The sequence below is a fragment of the Ambystoma mexicanum genome, chromosome 1p, assembly GCF_040938575.1.
Source record: "Ambystoma mexicanum isolate Mex_15411 chromosome 1p, UKY_AmexF1_1, whole genome shotgun sequence".
Classification (NCBI taxonomy): domain Eukaryota; kingdom Metazoa; phylum Chordata; class Amphibia; order Caudata; family Ambystomatidae; genus Ambystoma; species Ambystoma mexicanum.
In genome coordinates this window covers 958,919,368-958,937,937 of record NC_090921.1, presented here as the reverse complement: position 1 = coordinate 958,937,937, position 18,570 = coordinate 958,919,368, and the positions used below count along the sequence as shown (strand labels likewise).

General features: G+C 48.2%; 1 protein-coding gene across 6 annotated transcripts in view; it reads left to right on the top strand.

Annotated features, from left to right (window-relative positions):
* The first annotated feature begins 13,866 nt into the window (after positions 1–13,866).
* Positions 13,867–18,570, top strand: part of ESRP2 (epithelial splicing regulatory protein 2) — a 187,503-nt gene continuing 182,799 nt past the window's right edge. For all 6 annotated transcript variants that reach the window (XM_069653549.1, XM_069653525.1, XM_069653541.1 and 3 more), the window contains exons 1-3: positions 13,867–13,999; positions 14,212–14,373; positions 15,429–15,557. In XM_069653549.1, coding sequence (XP_069509650.1) covers positions 14,239–14,373; positions 15,429–15,557 — 264 coding nt within the window. In that variant the 5' untranslated portion in view covers positions 13,867–13,999; positions 14,212–14,238. The remainder of the gene's footprint in view (positions 14,000–14,211; positions 14,374–15,428; positions 15,558–18,570) is intronic.

The window sequence follows — 18,570 nt, the reverse complement described above, 5'->3', positions numbered from 1 at the left end:
AGATTTCCTCCCCCTAAACCCCCCCCCCCTCCCGAGGACAGGGATCCTTCTGAGATATCATCAAAACAGAATCTAAAGATGAAGGTGAAGAGGCAGAATCATGTTGTGCTTACGCCTGCCCCCCGATTCCCCCTTCTTTAATCACCATTTTGAAGATCTTTAATAGGTGTCCTTGTGGCTCACTGGAGGAATTCGACCATCTGCACAGGGAAAGAGCGCTTGCCTAGGCTTTTTTGATTTTTTGATCAATGAAAATGAATAATGAGAGGCCAACCGCAGAGAAATGAGTGCGGCCATTCCGCACCCATTTCATCTGTTTCCTGCACCAACCACATAGTCACCTGTACTCTGGGAAGACACAGTCCACAGGCGCCGTCTTCCCTTGACATATTCACATGGAATGTGACAGTCCTGGGTACATCAAAGCATTCCAAGAAGGGGGAAGGCACACCTTCCACCAGGCAGGAGCAGCCTAATTAAAATATCAAGGGCTCCAGGGATATGCATTCTTTTGTTCTCCGGCTGGCGGCAGTGCATACTAATGAGAGATAATTGAAGATAGCCTGCCGAGTGGGCTTGGTTGCCGGAGAGACTAATACCCCTTTGGTGTGCAATGTGTCAACTTGGAGCTAGTTCTCACCCATCTGTATGAAAGGCAGCAGCAGTGAAATGCATGTCTGGGTCCACTATTTACCGTAGGCAAACCCTTGCAGAGCTGACCCCTTTCAGAGGGGAGACGTATGTGGTTTGGAGGATACAGAAAGTCTGCTCCCAGAACATACTTCAAGGGAAAACCTCTGTTTTGATCAAGAGTCACAAGGGGCTCATTTAACCAGAGAGACACCCTAATCTACAACAGACAGGAAGATGGGTGGGACTTAGGTATATGTTGTCACCCCCTTGTCTGTCCTGTTGCAGAGCACGCTGGTCCTGACCTCATGCATAACAGAAGATTGTTGGTGGGGACCCAGGATTGGTTCATTAAGGTAGGCTTAGCCTACGCCAATCACTCGGGCCCATTTGGCTTTAAAAGAGGGCTGAACCCCTCACTTAGCAGATCATCTGAAGACTTTGAAAGTACGAAAAAAGGACTCAGATGGACCTGAGCTGAAGGTACAGTCTACTTTACATCTTCAGTCAGTGAAGGAAGGCCAGGAAGCAAGATCCCTCCCCTAAACATCTCCCAGGGAACAAAGGGAAATACCGGACTCAGAGGGCCCTTCCAGCAGCTCCAGAACTGATACCCAGCCAGCACAAAGCATGCCCTGTTAGGTTCTGACAGCAAGTTTCCTAGGTGGGAAGTTCCAGAGAGTCTCTGGACAAAGGACAAGGCTGTTGCCTGCTAACACCCTCCTGAGCTTTGGTCCGTCTGCCTTGAAAGGACACGAGCCCTGCGAAGAAGCTAGGAGTCCAACACAAGAATCATCCAGCGTCCATCTTTTTAAGGACAATTTTGAGACAGTTCAATCCTTGAACCGCATCCAGCTGCACCGCTGACTGTTGTTACGCCGCAGTCGCCAAAGCCATCCGGGATGCCTCGACCAGCATTCCAGATCTGCCAACCAGCACAGAGACAACAATTCTTGGCCCCCATCCACCACAACCAACAGCCTGCAGACGTCCATCCAGCCTTGCATGCCAAACTGCCTGCCGCCTGGTACCCACAGCTGTCTCCCGCCACTAACTCTGTCTCAAGGGCTGCAAAGCGCCCTGGTACCGGCTCAACGCTGTCGAGCACCAAGAACTTCTTCATCACCAGGTACATTGTGTGTTTCTGCCCCCCTGGTCCTTCTCTGAAGGCCCCTATTGAGAGTTATGACCCTTTGCCCCAGTAATGCTGAAACCAGATAACCCTGAATAGCAAGACTGATTGCTTTACCAACTAACCTCCTGTCAGTATCCAGAGAGTGCATCCCTTGCCTTTGTGAAACTGTCTGTCCTCTATGTTCCTTTAAAGTGTGGGTTGTAATTGTAGTGTGCTAGAACTGTCTGTTGTAGTAATAATAAAGTAGATATTTTTCTACAACCTGTAGAGGAGGTCCCAAACACGATTCACACCCCCACCACCCATTTTGAAGTACCAGGAACGTTCACGCCAAAATATGCAACATATGATGAGCAAATAAACCAGCAGAGCAGCAGCAGCCGGGCCCTGCCCAGTACCTATCAGACTGATGGCACCTATTGAAGTAACTGCACCTAAGAAACCATGGATAATAAGGTACCCATTGAGAAAACCATATCGACAAGTGAGAGAAAGACGATTGTCAAAATGCAATACCGGAAGAAGCCAAAAACGTCCCGAAAGACGACGAATGGTGATGTCACAAGAACCCGGACTGACTCGCATATAAAATATATGACGTTCTATGAATGATGAAAAGAGACTAAACACCATGGATAAGTGACATCCTGAGTTTAAAGTGAAATAACAATGTCAAATGTTAGATGCTTATGCCATGAGCGTGATGCAGATATTCAGCCAGTTTACACGTGTAGATATGCAAGGAATCGCAAGAAGCTAAGAAAATCGCGAGGCTTGCTAAAGCTTAATAGTACAATAGAGTGCGGCAAGCGCCACCGATACAGATCTACCTTAAGAAAAGAACTGTATATAAGTATACTATGCACAAGAGCAGAATTGACCAAAGGTTACTCAAGGTCTCACGAGGAGAGCTTCACAGCAGGAAAATCGAGAATGAAGGACAGACAGAAACTCAGACGAAGGCAAGTCATGCCAAGAAGCCAAGGTCGTAGTAGCTGAATCAGGCCAACAGTAGATACATTTAATGAAGAGAAGAACAGAGTATCCTATTCTGAAAGGTCAAGATAAGCCACAGGAGGCAGATGGCTGACAAAATGAAATCAAAAGCACGAATTACATGGAGAATAAGATGAGATTCACGGTGTTGGAATCACGTGATCGAGTCAGCAGAAGAGATGAAACTTTAACACCTACGGATGGAATTGAACCATGCCCAGACGCCTTCATTTTTCCAGACCAAGAAGTAGTCTTGAGGCCCAGATACAAAGAAATAATTGACACATGACCACTGAAGTGATGATTGATTGTTGCAATAATTGGAGAGAGACTGGGGGAGCGGACAGGCGCCCTGCACCTGGCCGGCTATTCTGCACGCTGCTAGGCTGGTGGAAAAGCATGAGTGGGGTTGATGCCAGCCCAATCATAGTGGACCAAGTAATCTAGGGTCCTATAGTTAATAGAGCCAATGAGACGCCATACATATAGTGACATCTACGGCAGCCATTTTGAAGGAAGGGCTCAGATGCCCCATCTGACACCGTTTATCCATCCCCCTCACTTCCTTACCATATACAGATATAGTACCTATATTAAAGTTACTTTCCTATAACCAATAGAATTGCATGCAACATTTTAAGCGTTACACGTCAGTAATGACGACTTTTCAGCATAAAAGATGTGTTTACGAAGTTCGTTGGGATTGTGAAGAGAGAAGGAAGATCAAGCAACAGCTGATGTTCACGAACTCCCCGTTTTTTGTACTTCTCATTAAATGGACTCCCTTTGCCAAACTATTGAGTAGTCATTATTGATTTGATGCAAGAGTATTAATCTGCATCCCCATCTATCTCACGGGTGCTGCTACTCATCTTAAAGTGCTATTGGGCAACCCGCAGCTCTATAGGCCGGTTGGGGTCCTAGTGCACAAACTTTTACTTGACAGTCCCTTTTATTGGGTAATAATTGTATTTTCACTGTGGTACAATTAACCAACGATCCACAACCTTGCAGAGATAAGCCTGATGTTCCATCCACCTTACCAAAATTGGATAAGGAGGTCTTATAACTCACTTGTATTCCAATCCGTTCAGATCCCTTTTGGTGAACTAGAGGTGTGGGGTTAATTGATGGTTTAGAAACAGATATTCATCCCAGGGACCACTGGTGCCCCAGAAGATGATTCGTCACACTCACTTTCATGCCTATTTCATTTATGAGCTCTGGCAGGAGAAGAAGAAGCAGAAGGGGAAGCTTTGTCCACCAGATGGCACCTTTTTTCCTGTAATTTTCCTCATAATATTCTTGATCCCCTCTTCAGCTCGGGATAAGAAGAACACCAAATAAATTAAACACTACCAGAGGGAACCAATATCTTGCCTGTCCTCCCCACGTGGTTTAAATGGTCAAGATTGCCTCCAAGCAGGCCTGGGACACAAGTGTGTGGCAGTTGCCTAGCAATTGCCTGTGTTCTGTGTCCTTACCAAACACATGGTGCCATAACTCTGCCAGGGGACGCCGCCCCGGGCATGTGAACCTCACTGCAGGTCCACTCCACAGTCTCAATGTGGCTCATTGGCTACAAAGCCATTTACTCAACCAGTGCCCATTGCTCTGCATGGGCCTTAGAAGGGGAGTGTATTGTGACATGACCACTCAACCAGCAGGCCCTCCTTGTGCAGGGCCTCCAGGAGGGGAGCACCCTGGAACAGTGACCCTCCTGGCCCAACCAAGGAAAGATAAGTGAAGCCTTCACTGCCCAGGCACGATTTTTTTTTTACTGAATTGGCCTCTACACCATGGTGCTATGTGCCCTGAAGTGAGGAGGCGGTCCCCGGTGGGTGAAAATAATTGAAGAAAGGTTCCTGGGGAGAGGCAAGGTGCCTCATACATAAGCACTGGGATGAGCAAGAGGGCTGTGGAGGTAATGCTCTGATTAATTTCGGGTAATCTTCATTGCTCCTAGTCTTACTCTTCCTCATCACCGTACTTATCTCATGAGGCATACCATACCAGCAACAGGGAAACATTTCCCGATGTGAGACAGAGCCAGAAAAGTGCAGAACAAAAACTCACACCTTTAATAACTCCAAAATCACATTCACACCATCAAAAACTCCAACCCTGAAGGAACCATCTCCAGAGAGGGAGACTTTCAAAGAAAGCGCTCAGGACTGCCCAGGTGCCAGCCCTACAAACCATCAGCAGAGAAACCACCCCAGGAAGCAGGCAAACCCCCGGACAGTCCCACCACTGGAAAAAAGAAAACATCCAGAGACGACCGCTCACCAGTTCACCAAACCATCAGGACTCCAGGGCCTGTCCTGGAAGAGAAGAGTGCTGAGGATCATGGCCCCACTTAGCTCCCCGGATAGGGCAGGAAGAGGAACCAGGGAAAGACTGGCCGGTCCCCGCACCCGAAGACTTCTCGACTGCCGAGGAAGACCTCTGCCGCAATTTGTCAGCACAAAACACCTTATGTACCCTATCCACAAGTGAATTACCAAAAAGTCTGGACCCATCAAAAGGAAGTCCATGGGCAGCCGCTTTCTTAGAACCATCCGTACCCCAATCCCGCAGATGCACATGCCTCCGGCCCGATACACCAGCACCCATGACCATGGCTGATCCACGTACTCCATCAAATGCCAGATCGGACAAATATTCCACCTGCCGCTGCATCTCTGACAGCAGAGGGGCATAGTCAGAACCCCCATCCACTGCCTTTTTCAATTTCCTGAAACCACTTAGCACAGTTTCCGCCATGTAGGAACTATAGATATCAGCCCGGAGGGCCAGATGTGCTCCAGCATGAACCGTCTTCAGGCTGGAATTAACCCTATGGTCCACTGGATCTCAGACAGTGCCTCCTCAGCTGACAGAGGAGCGACACAACAGGTCGGTGAGGATAACATGAACCTCAACCGGATCCAAAAGCAAAGTCTCATCCCCTTTTAACAGGTACAGCTTGGCCATAAAGGGGGCATAGCAAGTATTTTATCCCAGACATCCGAAAACAATGGCAACCCCATCCTTGGGGGTATGCCTACACTGGTGAATAGAAGGGTCAGCCACCTCCACCAGAACCAGGGGCGCAGAGAACACCATGCAGTCCCGAACTTTAACAAGCACCTCCTCCACTCCTGCCCTGTCCAGATATTTCCCTTGAGCATCAGCAGATGAGGAACAGGAAGAGGACTCCGAGCAAGAAGAAGAGGACGAAGAGGAAGACAAACACCGGCGCTTGCTGCCATGCGCATGGCTGGGAGTCACTCCAGCAAGATGCTTTAGCAGGCTCTCCAATTCCTTCCTGGCCAAGGAAAAACATGTTGACTTATGCTTCCATTTTCCTGCATGGTTCATGTGAAGAGGATAATTGTAACGCTCACCTGATTCCCGTAGAGGCGCCGGTCTTGACTGGGCGTATACCGTATCTGCAAAGGTGATGTGTAACACACGGCTGGCTCTTTGGGCTGGACCTCTGTGCACTGTATGTCTGACTTGAAGGGTAAGATGTCTGCAGATAGAAAATATGGGATTAAGGAACTGGGTTATTGAATGTCTCTCTCTTCTTCCCTTTCTCTTCTCCTGTAGAACCCCAAAGGTTAACGCTCTCACCTTAGGTAAGTGAACGCCGTGCTCTCCATCTGCCTCGGGGCAGGGTGCTGTAACCAGTTTCTTCACTGGATAAGGGGAGCAGGCCTCTTGACTTCAGAGGACTGCTGTCCGTCGTTTACTGCACGAACGGTAAGTTTCGAGTAATTCTAATGTCTTTAAAGTCTTTAGTAATGATGTTTCTTGTTTTTCAGGGTTCCGGCGATGGCGGATGACAGGCTGAAGTGAGTTGAAGATGGAGCCCGTGTGATGAATAGAAGCGCCTGGAAGCACGTAAGTAAGTGTTTGTTGCCTGCTTCACGATGCGCTCTAACTGTCTTTTTATTTTGCAGGTACAAGTTCGGAGCAGCTGCAGGGTGCCGGAATAACCACTGGGTTAGATGTGGAAAGGAGTAATGGCACGTGAGTATTAAAGTTCCCCAATGTCTTTAAACGCACCTTGTTTTGTCTTTCAGATGCGGGATGCAGCGCCGAAGGCCTCCGGAGCGTGCAAAGAGTTGGTAAGCTTTTGTCTTTCAGATGCCGGAATGCAGTGTGAAGACCTCCGGAGCGCACGAAGAGTAGGTAAGCCTTTGTCTTTCAGATGCCGAAATGCAGCGCGAGGCGTTGGTGACAGCCGATGGACCAGGTAAGTGAAGAGCTGTCACTGAAGACCGTAATGCTAACCTGTTCTTTCTTGTCTTTATAGGTGTTGCTGAAGACTGGATTCAGGATGGTAAGCCTTTTTCCTTAGGCCCATGATCAGATGCAGAAGACACGATGAGCGTTCTGCTGCAGAGGATGCAGAATAACGCAAAGCAAGATTCATCCATCGGGTGTGGTTTAAATAGCCTCCTGTAGTGCTTAGATGTCTCCTTCCACAGCCACGCCTAGGTAAGAAAAGAGTTCCTGCTTTCCAGAAGAGTTCCAGTGTTCTGAATCTAGGGAGTGGCTCCTGCCCCACCCAACAGGAAAAGTAGTTCCAAACAGAAGAGGATCAGAGGCTCAACTGGCAGGCAAGTAAGCAGCATGGTCTGCTGCAGGTAAGTCCACCCAAGCATTATGAGCCCGGCGCTTCCAGCGCTGGGACTGGGCATATTTATGAGCCTGGTGCCACTGGCGCCAGGACTGGGTCCAAAAGGTCCCAATTGGGACTGGTTGGCACTCGGAACCTGGGTTATGGATCTGCTTCCAAGGGAGTTGGGAAAACCCTGACCTTTTGGAAGCATGACAATAATGAGTAAGAAGATATGTCAGGAATAGGGTATGGGGCAAGCCCAGGAGACAGTATAGGAGAAATTGAGGTAAATACTATGATTCCCAGCATGTTTAAGGGTGAATTGTAGTCACAGGAGTTCATGCCGTGAGACAGCTGGAGCCCATCAGGGGTGTATTTAGCCATTGACCGCCTGTGCACAGGTGCTGATAATTGATTTTGTGCAGCACTGGCGGTTAGGACGGCGTGTATGTGGCTCTGGACGAACTGATGGCGATCTGGGTAATCAGGCAATCACGGCGGCGATCGGGGGCTACAGGCAATCACAGCGGTGTGAGAAAGAGGTGTCGGCCCGAGTCTGTTGATCCTTGCGGACTACGGCAGTGACTCTTGGAGGCAACACGGGTCACTCGGCAGCTTTCCCCGGCTGCGGCGGTGAACCTTCCATTCAGCCGCTTTAAGCTCCAAACTATGCGCAGCAGTGGCTCCGGCTACGACGCTCCAACAGCAGCATGTCCTAATGTCCGGGTGTACTCTCAAGTCACCCGGACCCTAAGATAAGTACATTCAAGTATTTACGTTAATGCCTCGAGCATGGTGTTTAAGTGCTAAATTCTAAGCAATTTCCATGAGCTACTGGCGTTGGGTCAGGAGGTGGTTGGTAACTTTGTTTATACCCAGAGTATGAGGCAATACTCGCAGTAAAGAAAGGAATCTTTACTAATTTAGGAATCCAACTACAGACAAGTCATGATCTATGTTTTCGCTTGTTTGCTCACGTTCAATGTCAGTCCACGGGACCATGTGTATTGTTGAATTCATGTAGGGAAGAGTCCCTTGTGTGTTTCGTACAGTTTAGGTTGCTTCATGTTTGCTATGTGTTATACACATTATACACACACGTACATGGTCATGGGTATGGTATAGTATAATTAAGAACCCTATGCGCTACATAAGTAACTTCAGGAGTTGAATAGGATAGGCAGCATCAAGCATGGAGTGTAGGATTATGAAGTTTCAGTATTAAGTACTGTATTAAGAAATGCATGTTTTCTCTTCCCTACCTTCCCTTTGTCATTCCATACCCTTTCCCTAACTCCGTCTTCCCCCCCATTGGCTGCCACCTGGTTATCTGTGTATTTACATTCAGACGCCCGTGCCAACCACGGTGGGAGGGTCGATCTATTTGGCTTCTGTGGTTCGGGAGAGGGGGTTGAGACCCTTTCATCCCTCATTTGACTTGACAAGATAGGACATGGTGCCTGATCTTTCCAGAACGTTTACCCATTGCCTGCAAAAACACAAACAGAACATGACCTTGCCAACCACACGTTTAAACTGGAGGCCAGGAAAACTCCCACCAATGGTAAAGTGCAAACAATTTATCTCCTTGGGAACCGTTTCATAGTCCATAAAAAGCGAGGCGGAGCCCACCCGCCTCTGGAGAGGAACGCTGGGAAAAACAACTTCAAAAGGGAGCTGTGTACAAAGAAATCATTTTCAATACTTTTTTTATTCATTATTTGTTTTAGATTTGTAAAGCGCACTGCAGCCCACGGACATCAAGGCGCTAAGAGGAGCTTGATTCTGGGTTACATGAAAGCCGCCCATGGAGGATTATTATACATGGTAAAGGTTATTACAAACATAAGAGAACTGCGTGGTTACAAGGCTGCATAGTTACAGGTGCAGCAGTTAGATGACGCAGGTTAGGACAACATATTCAAACAAAGAGCAAGGTTTTGATCGCCTTATGGAAGGCTGCATGAGAGTCAATGCTCCTGATTGTGGCAGTAAGGCATTCCAATTGTGCGCGGCCTGGGTAGGGAAGCTACTTCCACCGGCACAGGCTTTATGAGTTTTAGGGACGGTGATCAGGTTTGTGTAGGGTGTTCTAGCTGGCCTGGATGAGAGGGGTTTGGTGATCCTCTCGGCCAAGTAAGTGGGGGCAAGATGATGGAGGCACTTATGGGTAAGGGCTAAGGTCTTGAACATGATTCTCTGCTTAACTGGAAGCCAGTGGACCTGCCTCCTAAATCCTGAGATGTGGTCTCTGCGTGAGAGACCCGTGGCAGCCCTAAAGGCATTATTTTGAGCAATCTGTAGTTTTGGTATGTTTTTTCCAGAAGTTCCCACAAGAAGGGCGTTGCAATAGTCTAGTCTCAAACCAATTATTGCCCCGGCAATGGTGAGATAGTTTTGCTGTGATAGGTAGGGTCTAACTGAGTTGATGAGTTTGGAATGGTAGGCCGAGGAAGATGCAATGGCGTTAACCTGCCTATCCATAGTTAGGTTTGGTTCAAGGTAGACCCCCAGGGTCTTAATCGCCTGCGACACATTGATGGGAATAATGTCGACAAAGAAGCAATTGTAGTGCTTGTCCAGCTTGCCCAAGGTGGAGGGGATCCAATGAGCACAAGTTCTGTTTTCTCAGTATTGAGGCATAGCCAGTTATCTGCCATCCAGGATCGGATTGTCGAATAGATTGAATTGAGGGTGTTTGAGTCTGACGCGTAGTCTCCCGATAGGGGGATGAGTACCTGTGTGTCATCAGCATAGTTCGTATATGAGATGCCCAGGGCGTCAAGCATTTTAAAGAGAGGTCTGGTAAAAAGATTGTACAGGGTGGGTGCAATGCAAGAACCCTGGGGTACACCACATTTGAGGATGCTGGGTGTGGCACAAGAAGATTCTGAGAAGACCTTCATAGCCCTCTCTTGTAGGAAGGAGGTTATCCAGTTACAGGCGCTAGCCGAGAGATTGGCCACGGTGGTGAGGTGGTGACACAAGGTCTTGTGGTCAACCAAGTCAAAAGCCGCTGAAAGGTCGAGTAGGAGCAAGAGAGCCGGCTTGCCGGCGTCTCCGAGGTCATCCATCTGGTTGTTTAGGTCAAGGAGTGTCGTTTCAGTGCCGTGACGGGGCCAAAACCCTGACTGCCGAAGACTGAGGAGGTGGCTGTCCTCTAGAAATTTTTGAGCTTGCAGATAGGCTGCCCTGTCAAGTATTTTAAGTAAGAAGGGGACAGTGGTGCTAGGCCTGTAGTTCCCTCATGCCAATGGGTCAAGGGATGGTTTTTTAAGGAGCGGACAAACCCACGCTTCTTTGAGACCAGTATCAATGTGGCCTGACTGGAAGGAGGCATTAATGAAGGCTGTGATGAGGGGAGCAAGGGAAGGAGCACAGTCTTTAATGACTTGTGCTGGGCAGGCATCAGCTTTGCAGTTGGACGGTTTAATAGAGTTGATGAGTGTGATGACTTCAGGGATGGTCACGTCCTTGAATTCAAACAAGGGAGAGTGAGTGGGGGCAGTTGGAGGGGGTGAGCTACTGTGGCTTTTGTCTATAAGGTTGGAGAGAGCTCACTGGTGGGCAAGGATTTAGAGTGCAGGTTGTCAAGTTTATTCAGCATGGCTGAATGTTATTACACCACGCTTCGTCCTTCAGAAGTGAAGGAGGCGGAGGGGCAGGGTTTTCTAACTCTCTAAAGATGGAGAATATTTCTTTGGTCCCTGACTTGGCATTGGATATTCTGGCATTGAAGGATGTGGCTTTAGCCTTGATGATGGCCATTTGCATTCTTTTGCTCGAACCTTGAAGGCCTCTAATGTGCTGTCCTTGGGGTTAGTTTTCCAGTTAGATAGAGCAACCCTTTTTTTGGAGTGTAATTTAAGGAGGTCCTGGGTGAACCAGGCGTTGACTTTTTTTGCTTTTTTGAGGGTGAGTGGGGCTGCGATGTCAATGGCCTGGGTGATGGTGGTTTTAAATACATTAGCTAGTGTCTCAGGATCGTTGGAGAACGGGGGCAGTAGTGCCGGCACCGCGAGACATTGCATGAGATTTTCCTTAGTCAGTAGCCTGGAACTTCTAGATAGTGCAGCTGGGAGAGGGGTGTTAGGCTTAGGTTGTTCTCTAGAGTTCAGGATATCGAACTTGATGCAATTGTGATCAGACCATGGGAGAGGAGTGATCTCTTTAAGGAGGAGAGGGCAGTTGTGTTGGGACACCCAGTCTAGGAAGCAACCCTTGATGTGGGTGGGCTGAGAGATGGCTTGGGTGTAACCAAGTGTGGAGAGAGATTTTTGGAGGGCATGGGCATGGGAGTCTTTGGGGTCCTTGAGACGTAACCTGAGGTCACCAAGGAGTAGTATTTTTTGAGGTTGTCGGAAAGGGAGTGGATGAGGGCTTCCTGGAAGTCTGAGGTAGGACCAGGGGGACGATACACTGGAGTGCGATAGTGGAATTGTGAGAGACTTTCAGTTTGAGCAAGAGGAAGTCGGAGTTCTGATCGAGGTCATACTGATTTTTTCTGATGTGGAGAGTGTTCCTAGCAATGACACCTGCACCTCCCCCTCTGTGAGAGGAGCGGTCTTGTCTGTATATGGTGTAGCCTTCCTGCGTGGCGAGGGTGAGGGCAGGGCTGGAGGTGTCACTGAGCCACATCTCGCTGAGGAAGATCATGTTGAGGTTATTACAGCAGATGAGGTCGTGTAGGTCCAGACCGTGTGCAGGTAGAGAGCGACAGTTAATAAGGGCACATTTGAGCGGGGTATCTGTCCCTGGGAACATGGTGGTACCGGTCTGGGCAGGAGAGTGCAAGGTAAGATTGGTGGGGACAGGTTGGGCGCCTAGCATGTTAATATTAGGGCCATCACAGTGTTTCACAGTAGCTACAACATGATCCGAGAGGTGGCTTGAATCCTGCATGCAGTTACTGGTGGACCCTTGCTACCCGTTGAGTCATTGGGAACCCCATGCTCTACCCGTTGAGCCATTGGGAACCCCCCCTCACCTCCTTACTGTACCCCAGGCCCTGCAAGAACCGGGTCGTAATGCCCACAGGCTGATCCGCAGCATAGCAAAAAACCGAGTGAGGCAATCCCACTCAACCGGGACCCCAAATCCGGCAGGGGGCCCAGGAGCACCACTGCACCAAAGGGTGCCGAAGGCCGTGCCACACAGCACACCAGGGGGCCAGCAATTGTTGTTCCCCGGAGCCCTGCACCGGTAAAAGTCCAGCCTGCCGGAGGCAGGAAAAATTTAACTGGGTGACGTGAGTTGAGATGAGGAGTTATAGGGAATATAAGAAATAAAACAAGGTCCTGTGTCAGAGGCAGGGGTCTCATTAGGTAAATACTGGGACGAGGAGACGTGGAGGTAATACATAATACTCGCCTCTGTGTCTTTTAATAGAATCCAAATCCCTGTTTTTCTTCACGTTAGTGGGCGGGATTAGCCATGCGGTGCACAACAGGAAGGAAAAACTCCTTACACAAATGCACAAACCTGAACCACAGCATTATTTTGCTCCCGTTGGGGCCCCGAGGACTACCCCTCAGGCAAAACTAAAAAAAAAATATGTCACGGTGGATTGGTCTTAGCCCATGCTAGCTTCTAAACTACTAAACTCAATCCAACTGGAATTTAGAAAACTAGAAAATCCTCTGCGATTCATTAAAGGCAATAGAGTCAAATCTGCTCAAGGGGATCTTAGTAATGTAATTCCAGCACCAAGGATACACTTATGGCAAAGAATGGGATTTGAAAAAACGCAACACTGATGTTAACATTAAAGTATAGAGAAGCACTGTCCTAATGCAACACACGAGAACATTGTGAAACAATGAGCACCTGTCCTGCAGGGGGGACCTGAGCGCCCAGTAGGGTACGTGTGCCTCTAATTGAATATCTCCAATAGTGCACGCGAGCAAAGTAGAGCATGCATGTATGTACACATTATCACCTTTCCGCGGGAGTGCATGGGGCACCAGAGCGCCCGAGAGCAGCGGCCTACAGCGAACATTGGTGTAAAAATCGATCTCTTTTAAACCAATGGTGAGACAGATGTTATGTCGACTGGAAGGCTAATTATTAAACTCCTCTTGAAATGTACTGGTCTTTATTTAAAATTGAATAAAAGAAACGCGGTATAACACAGCGGTCTTATTTTAGCAAAAAAACTGAGTTTTTCATGATATGTCGTCACGTCAGAGAGTAAACGGATGTCCCTGCGCACCTGGCACGAAGGGCTCCTTGCAAACCTCTCAGGTAACTCGACGAGGTCAGAGAGCAGGCCCGCCCGCTAAACCCTGCCTTCCGTCGCCGCCATTCCCAACTCGTCAAACTGAAAGCAGGTAAAAATTTATAAAAAAAAACGTACTTCGGAAGGCAGCTTCCTGGAGGCGTGGTGGCAGCGAAGGAAGGTAGCTGCACCTCCCCGGTCTCGAGTAAGCTTTCGCCTATCAGGTAGGAGGCCCCCGGGCGTGGCCCGCCTCCTCACAGGCCGCGTTGAGTGACGGGCGGGGTGGGGCCAGGCCCAGGTGAGTGTAATCTGAGTAGAAGCTGGGAGGCGAGGGGGACAGACGCCCAGAAAGCGCGGAGACCCGGGTGTTGTGATGTCAGCCCGTTGAGCCCAGCACACCGAAGCACAGGTAGAGCCCGGCAGCTCCTCACCTGAGCTGAGATTGCCTCTTTGCAGAGAAAGCTTCTTTTTCTCGCGTTTTTATCCCCGCCTCCCCCCTTTGATATTGTTTTGTTCCTGGCTCTTGTTTGTTTCTTCTCTTTTTTTTTTGGATCACTTGGAGGAAAGGTGTTTTATTTTTGTATTGTTTTTTTTTCTCTCACCTGTGCTTCTGATTCGTAGTTGTTTCCCCCCTCTTCTCCTGTGGTCATGACGGCTTCGCACAGTGACTCTCTGGTGGTGTTGTTTGGGGCAACCGCTGGTGCAAGTGGGGCTAAACTGGGTGCGGATGAAAGGGAATTAATTCTCTTGGTGTGGCAAGTTGTGGACCTTCACAGCAAGCAGGTATGGCTCCTTAAAAATTAAAACGAACCCAAAAAATGACCCCCGTCTCCCTAGCTTGTGTTATTGTACCCGCCCTCCACGTACATGTCGGCAATCATTGTGCACCATTCGCCAACACCTGTGACTGGAAAGATGTTCACAGGCTCATTTGCTCCAAGGGCTGTTGCTTTCACAAAGGGCGAGTGCTTTGAATTTGAAAATCAAAAGCGACCCTCCGTGGGGCGCCAGGGAACGCGCGTGATAGACACTGCGCCGCCGCATTGTTCTGCCAGCATGCTCGTATTTTAAAGTCGCTCTTGCAGTCTGGGCTCGCTTTCGCCACGCGCTGTTGTTTTTGCTCTTCGTTATTTACGTCATCATGTATCAATATTTATTTAGGAAGCCCGCTCAAAGTATTTAATTATGCACGTATTTGCTCTTTGACCACTGTTCAGGGTAAAGGCGAGTCAGCTTAACCTGTCATAAATTGCCACTGTTATGCCTCATGCCGGTAATTTTGTGACTGTTTCGAGCAATATGGAATGTTGACATCTTTGACCTCCGGATAGTTCAACCATTTTCGGACTGCATTATGCTGTGTATTTTTTTTGCTCAAGTATGTGTCTTTATTTTTTTTTTGTTTTTTGCCTGTTTTGGTACTTTTTAGAAGGAAACGTCGCTATGCATTGCACTTCGGGTTTGGGTTTTGTAGGATCCGTGCCTCGGCTGTTTCCGTCCTTTATGGATAACCGAGAAGAGTAATTGTCATATGGCAGAACATGACCAAATTGGGCCTTTCTTCTTGCAATGCGTATGAAGAAACCCTGGTGTCCGAGTGTGTAAAAAAGAACACCACTGGCCGTCTAGAGGCATGTCCAGTGATCCAAAAGCATACTATATTGCAAAGAAACCCCAAGGTGAAGCAAACTCTGAAAGCCATTTGTGAAACATGACACAGCCTTTGGAGAAATGACTGTGCCCTTTCCAAAGTTTCCTTGCAGAGTGGGGCTATACAACTGCGCAGAGAGTCCTTTCCTCAAGTCACGATTTGTTTTTGTTCAATCTGCACGTTTTAGACAGGTATACTGCACAAGGCGCTGGTGAAGGCGGATAACTTGGAGCTGACCGAGCAGTTCAAAGAAGAGAGTGGCCTGACTCCCGAAGGGCTGAGCAATGCGGATCCTCTGGACAGAGTTCTGCCGCAGGTGAGCATCTACCAATGGGATGGGTTCCTTTTGGATGGGTGTTTTCCATGGCCATTACCTGTTGCGTTTCAGCCAATATCCTCCCCCCAAAACCCCCCGTCACTAGAAAACCAATTTTTCATTTGTAGCTGTCAAAGCCAAAAGGTTGGGTAGATGCACCCGTGTGCATTAACAGTAGCACTACAATACTGGCACGATCAGTGATCGTATAAGGTGTGATTGGCTTGCACAATCCAGAGGCCCACCTCTCACTGTTAACCGTGTGTGGAACTAGATCGCGCATAACCCGTTTCTGTCAAACTCTATAGTGACCTCTGACAAAGTGCTCCAGCTTTAAATATTATGAAACCGGGTTCATTCTGGAATGTCCTGCCTGGAAAACCTTGTCCTGGATTTAGTGTTTTGTTGAGCCACGTTTGTGTGCTATGAAGCTGTCAGGTCTTTGTCGTACAACTGTCTGCTTTTGTTCTGGGTGCTTGCTTATAATTACATGTTTGTGGGCTAGCGCAAAGTCTCTTGTCTCTTAACAGCTTTGGGGTTGTAATTTTGTTGTGAACAGGCCAGGCCTGTGTAGGTCAACGGTTGGAGAGTGTGTGTGTGTGTGTTCTACTTGCTGGTTTTCAGTGTATGGGGACACCAATGTTTACATCACCAAGGTGACTGGTTGAAACCTTGCATTCTAGCCGTGGTTTTGAGTTTGACAGGTAGCTTTTTGTGGTGTGTTTGCGGCCTGTCACTACTTGTCATGTATTTTGGAGAAAAAACTGCTGCAGTTTGTATCGCTTGTTTTGTACCTTGCGTTTTCATGGTATAAATCCGAGTGCAAGGGGCAGTAATTTGGGAAAACCTTGTTTGTAATGTGCTAGTACTTTTTCAGTACAACTATTTTCACTGAAGCGCTAAGCTGAAAGTTCAAAAGAGGTAGGAAGTGATCACACCCCCCTCTGGATGATAGATTTGGGGGGGGGGGGTTTGGAGCTGGGAGGGAATTCATGTAATCTGAACCCTCAATCTCAAATGTATTAATGTGCCTCCTCTTAATCTTTTAAGCCCACCCCACCTCGCATGAGCAGACCAATCCGTTGTCTGTGTGCTTCTATTGCATTTACTTACTTTCTTTGCCAAGTGTGACTGGGACGAAAATGCCAATGGCTCCTAATGCTGAGCATGTCAATGCAGTATGCTACTTTTACCATGGGGTTTGGGGGGGATGGCAGGGTTTTGGGTTTTGGGGGGATGGCAGGGTAACGGTAAGAGGGGCCGGGTTGAAATTGTATAAATCGCTGCTTTTATAGAAATTGTACAGATGGGGAGGACTTGTTGGTGGCCTAGTGTTCACTCCACCCTCGGCTTGGATTGTCGCTACCAACCTCCCATACTAGGATCAAAATATTAGACCTGGCCACTTTAAAAAAAAAAAAAAAAAAAAAAAAAAAAAAAAAGACACTGGCATCCGCTCGGGAATGGAAATGCAGGATTTTCGTCCAAAACGGTGGTACCTGGGGCACATAACATGGAAAGCAAATGGTTCTTTCGAAGTACAGCGAATGGTCCTCAAAATGGCACAAAAAACTAGCCTGTCTGAATACCTTGCCCAATAATCCAGTCCAAACCTGATCCCACAAAACTGGTTGGGGCTCTAACGCAACGCTCAAACTTTTGAGTCGCCAGGGCATGTGAAAGCGCGTTTCTGTTGATGGATGAGTCACTTCAAGTCCATCAGTGGCTGTGTTAAGGGAGTTCATGGAGGGCAACGCCCTACCAGAGCGGGTGGGTTGAGAGAAGGTATGCTCTTATTGGATCACCCGTGAATGTCAACTTATGCATCATCCCAGGGGTTGGATGTGTATGTTTTGTATGTGATGGGAATTTTATATTTTGCTATAATGAATTTTCATATCTGTCCACAGTATGCTGAGCTCCCATGACTGTAAAGTTTATACTCCTCCGACTCCCTGTGAATCCTATTTCCCTCCTGTTGCCTTCTTCTGACTCTGAAGCCATGCGTACATTGTGTTAGTGTGGTGGGTGGGTGTTTTTTTAAAACATTTTAAAACTTATTTTTTTATTTTTTAAATAATGCATCCGTAACAACTCACGGTTATCTGGCTGAGGCTTACAGCTTGCATGGAGGGTATGGCATTGTAGCTCTGACAGGCAGGGATCCAAGGGGTGCTCTGTGAGGGAATGCAAAAGGGTGGTTTATTGTACATTAGTTTTACAGGCAAGCAGGGGATTGAGGGGTGAGGATGGAATTTGCGTGCTGGTAGAGTCCGTGCAGAGCGAACTACCATGTGCCCTGCTTGCCTACATTTGAGGTTGAGATTTATGACCTGCCCATAGCCACACGAGGCTCCGCCCACATGCCCTGACCACTTGTCAAAAAGGTGAACTATGCGGCTGTGTCCAAAAGTGAACCAAATGAAATTGTGCCACCAAAAAATGCATTTTCACCTGTCTCTTATGCATTTGGAAACATTATACTACTCCATATAGTCATTTTTGCGCAATGGGCTCTGAAGGGGGGACATGCCGGGGCATGAGAAATACACTTTGACACCTTCTCTTTTGGGATGCCATGTCTGCCACATTTTTATTCCTTACATCATAACAAAAAATGCAATAACAAATCTCCTACTACTGACAAGTGGTCCAAGCGGACCATGCCCTCCGCCCTTCAAGGCGGTGCCTGGTGGGCCCTATCCCATCCCCACCATGCCCTGCTGTGTGGTCTAGTGATCCAAGAAGGCCGACCCTTCGTTACCCTACTTGCCACCTGACCCGGCCCCACCACACCCTCTTCCCCAACAGGACCCACTGGCAGCTGTCCATGAATTCTGCAGGGGTGTGTACTGCGCACTCTCCTTCCAGCTCTGAATCCCCTTGCAGGGGATTCTAATGTCTCTGTGGTCCGTGAGTGAAATATGCCCCAGCTTCCAGTTGCCAAGAGGGGGAAAGACGGAATACACACACTCAAAAGCACAACACTTGACACATGCATGCTGCAAGCGGC